The sequence below is a fragment of the Formica exsecta genome, unplaced genomic scaffold, assembly GCF_003651465.1.
Source record: "Formica exsecta isolate Colony F162 unplaced genomic scaffold, ASM365146v1 scaffold36, whole genome shotgun sequence".
Taxonomy (NCBI): domain Eukaryota; kingdom Metazoa; phylum Arthropoda; class Insecta; order Hymenoptera; family Formicidae; genus Formica; species Formica exsecta.
In genome coordinates, this window is record NW_021850847.1 from 618,985 (window position 1) to 623,275 (window position 4,291).

Sequence of the window (4,291 nt, forward strand, 5' to 3'; positions counted from 1 at the left end):
ATGATTCCTGTTGATTATTAAGATATTATTAAAGATACTGTCAATATAACTTAGAAATAGTCTGTACTAAAATAATCGATGTTAAAATCATACAAACGATGTTCTAATATACATGTGAAAATCGGATGCACCTCTGTTTAATGGAGTAGAGTTTTTTTATACAATAAATATATACAATAAATTAATTTTACCTTTGCCCGAATCGCTGTTGCGAATGACGACTTCGTCTTTGCAATAATTTTTCCCCGGTATGCGCGTAGGTTTTGTGAATTTTCCGCTATTCTTGATCACTTCACCGGGTCCCAAAATCGGCGTTGAAGTGGGTGAAGTCATCGCCAATAACGGGGACGACAGAGAGTTTGTAGGTATATCAGGGACTGCCTCGGTCTGCTAATAAAATGTTAGATTGTTTGATCTAAATGTTAATCAATATAAAAAATATTAATTTTATAGATATTTTAATACACACTATAAATCGAGACGATCAGAGTAAGGTTTAAAATTTTACTATAATAACGATAATTGTAAAAAACTTTTGAGAGAAAGTGCTTGTTTTCAGCAAGTGTGACTTTTTTTTTTATATATATCTACCTTTTATTTTTAGCATCTTAATATAATAATTTCAGGAAACTATATTAAAGTGATAAATGAAGGTTTTAACCTACATTATCTAGATGTGACAACTTTTGCATGTAATACACGTCCATCGAATCGGTATGACGCCATTGTTTCGCTCGCAGTTCGATGAGTTCCAGCAGATGAACCCTGGTCGTCAGATCTAATCTATCGTCCTGGCTCCCATTTCTGATCGCCACAAAAGCTCGGTCTAGCTGATCTAAAGAAAATAATAATTATTGATAAAATCAATTCTTACATTAACAATCTAAATAATAAATATAACCGGCTTACGATTGTTTCCGCTTTTTACAAAATAATGATCGGCAAGATAAAGTTAAGCAATAAATCAGAAGAAATTTTTCTATTCAAAAAACTCAAGACAGAGTCCTACAATTTCTATCTACAAACGACTGCTTTTCAGTAGAGCGACTCGGTTATCCGTAGCTATATTAGTAGAGATTCTAGACTCAATGCAGTTTTAACGTTTTTATCAGTTTGGCGATGCTTCATTATATCGAACAGGAATCAATGGCAATATATATATATATATCTATTATTTATCTATTTATATTTATACTAATACATTTATACAAATGTAAACATATTTTGAGAATACAGAAAGCAAAGCACAGAATAAATTATAAACATATACATTCATTACTCAACTCATATTTTATAATGAACAATAAGTAAGGAATAGCGAGCTAATTAAGAGCCTGGCGCGGTAAATAATGCGCGAATTAATTTTTATATATATTTCTTGTTTATTGTGATAATGGACGTTTCGGTTCTAGTATTTGGACCATTCTCAGTAAATATTTGATATATAATTGGAATATAATTTAATGTAAATGTACATCAAATAGAATAAAAAAAAAAAAAAAAAAAAAAAGAAAAAAAAAAATCGTTTTAGGTTTGCGTCTTTGACGAGAGAGTGTTTGGCTAGTATTTAGAAAGTTTATTTTAAATATCGCTCCGCGCCCCACCCTCTTCTTTCGGATGTGCGGACTTGCATTACATCTCTTGCGTGGCCGATTGAAGAAATATTATATGTAGCATATATTCGGGTTAACCGATATGTACATCTTATTGAAAAAAAAAAAAAGGAAAAAAAGAAAAAACAAAATAAATTCGATATATAATAACATATCATTTACCTTTGTAAATAGCTTCTAATTGGTTGGCATAAAGCTTCAGATGACTGCACATAGAAATCACATTCATTTGCAGCGTTCGATCATGGAAGCCATTGGTCAGTTGCATGGCAACATTGTCGATTAAGGATACTATATCCTCTACTGAAAGATGAGAAGAAATAAAGTTTGGTCATCATTTACCTGATACGAGAAAGAAAAATTGTTACACAAACAAATTGTTACACACACATACATAAAATGTATCTACACGTATTCCTAATAAGTTTACATAAAAATATAACTATGTTTCTGGGTGAAACCATCATTTAAGGAGAATTCAAATTTTACTCGACAGGAAAATAAGTAACGAAAAATTTACCAGTCGTGATCCGCCCATCGACGGTCGGGTTGCGCTGATTAAGCTTAAGCGGCCGTGGTTTTTCAAGCTTCTTTATAGTCCTGGCTCTGTTCAACTGTGCGGTAGCCATATTACAATCTTGCAACAAGAATATTATATCAAATGCAATAATCAAACGCAATCCAAATTATGATATTATTTAAAATGCTGGAAAAAAATTAATATGTATATTAACGGATATATTATTCGAGAGAGAAAGAGAGGGTGAAAGATATTATTCTCTATTAATGTTATATTTAATATTATAGTACCATAAATCAGTATTTTCTATTTAATATGACATTGTATTATATGAAGATAAAGTATTATAGAGAACCTCTCTAAATTGAACTTTTGTTTTCGTGGAATTAATATCTCACGCTATGCCACAATCTTCCATAAACTCATTTTTTCCATACGGCACAATTCATTAATTAAGCAATAGGAGGATCCATGATGTCATTCGCTTCGTTCCAAAATCTTTGCTCGTGAAACATACCAATGCCAACAACGGTGAGTTACTTCGCTGAAACGATCGACGATAATGAAAATAATTTACACGACGTTCGAGTGACGGCATTTTCTCTCCGTCGTATATAAGGAGGATGAAATACATGGCAAAATAAAGAATCAGCATAAAGAAGCACTGGTAGAATTTAAAATTTTTGCACCATCTCCATAAAAAAAGAATATATGTATTTATTGCATTTCTCTCTCTCTTTCCTTTTCTCGATTAAACGAATACGGAAAAATTTATATAAATTTCTTTACGTATATTTATGTATGAGATAATTATATATATATTTTTTTAATATAATTATATCCTTCAATATATTACACGGAACGAAATCGCGGTCCACACCCGCACTACATCGCAGCATAGTGTATGCACTAGTGTATACTAAAGGCTGCTATATATAAAGTATCTAAATGCAGTGGCATTATATACATATAAACATTTTGATGATAAAATAATTAACATATGTTCTGTCAAATAACATGAAAATGTATTATATTATTGGTTTTAATTCTCTAAAATGTTTATATTTTTTTTTATTTCGATAACTTGACGTATAGCGCTCTTTAGTATACGCTATATACATACACCAAAATAAAAAGTATACGAATTGATTCGAGAAATTTCAGTTAAACATATTTTTTTTTATCCGAACAACAGACACGTCTATATCGTACACAAGAAAGAAAGAAGGGAAACGGAGAAAAAGAAAGAGAGATAGAGGGGAACGACAAAAATTCGATAAAGATGTGTGAGAAAAGAAGTAAACATCAATGGTATATACGAGAGAAAAGATAGAAGAACAGAGAGAGATACATACAAACACTCACACACACACTCACATACATATACAGCTGTTTATTTCATCTACATTTTCGTGCACACTTTCTGCGCTTGACATACAATACAATAAATGTATATTTACGATTTGGTGTGAGAGATATATAGATAGATAGATAGATAGAGAGAGAGAGAGAGAGAGAGAGAGATAGAGAGAGAGAGAAAGAGAATATGCATAAAAGCAACTAGATGTATTAGTAACAACGAAAAGAATATTTCTTGCGTTGTGTTTCGTTCTATGCACATATAACACTCATAAATGTACACGACACAATACATGAATATATATATATATATGAATATACTCATTGATGTGTCAAGCAAATTTCAGGGATGAAAAAAAAAATTCTTTATCGAAGTTCTAAATATGGATATCTCCGAATGAAACAACTGCACAAGTTGCAGATAAACAATGCATTTTTGCAATAAACGACAATATCACGGCGAGATACTAAATATAGCAATCGCGTTAGATTTACCTCTCGCGAAATTTACAACTTTGTCGGCCGTCCAAACGGATCAACGACACTGAATACCGAACGATACGTAGATCGTCCGACTGGGGGTCCGTTCCGAGTTACGCATGAAGCGCGTAGACTACATAGAAAGTCGTTCCGATTTAATCAATGCGCACATTGAAAATGCTTTGGTAGCGCTGAGAATTCCCTAGATTGTACTAAGGCCGGTATTCATAGTCTATTCTTATATTCAAAATCGTCTTAAGTCCGTATCAGACTATGCATTGAAAATTAAAAATTGAAGATTAAAGATTGGAATTTGACT

The 4,291-nt window shown here is 31.9% G+C and overlaps 1 protein-coding gene across 15 annotated transcripts in view; it reads right to left on the bottom strand.

The window, feature by feature from the left end:
- LOC115238855 (eukaryotic translation initiation factor 4E-binding protein Mextli) overlaps nucleotides 1-4,079 on the bottom strand; it is a 13,193-nt gene extending 9,114 nt beyond the window's left edge. For 2 of the 15 annotated variants that reach the window (XM_029812991.1, XM_029812978.1), the window contains exons 1-5: nucleotides 3,814-3,958; nucleotides 2,134-2,250; nucleotides 1,776-1,916; nucleotides 666-835; nucleotides 192-387 (exon numbers count right to left, since the gene is read on the bottom strand). In XM_029812991.1, the coding sequence (XP_029668851.1) occupies nucleotides 192-387; nucleotides 666-835; nucleotides 1,776-1,916; nucleotides 2,134-2,250; nucleotides 3,814-3,817 (628 nt within the window). In that variant the 5' untranslated portion in view covers nucleotides 3,818-3,958. Of the gene's footprint in view, nucleotides 1-191; nucleotides 391-665; nucleotides 836-1,775; nucleotides 1,956-2,133; nucleotides 2,320-2,423; nucleotides 2,678-3,813; nucleotides 3,961-3,987 lie in introns of those variants that run through there. The other 13 variants (XM_029812988.1, XM_029812983.1, XM_029812987.1 and 10 more) reach the window with 13 other exon arrangements.
- Between the last annotated feature and the right edge of the window lie 212 nt (nucleotides 4,080-4,291).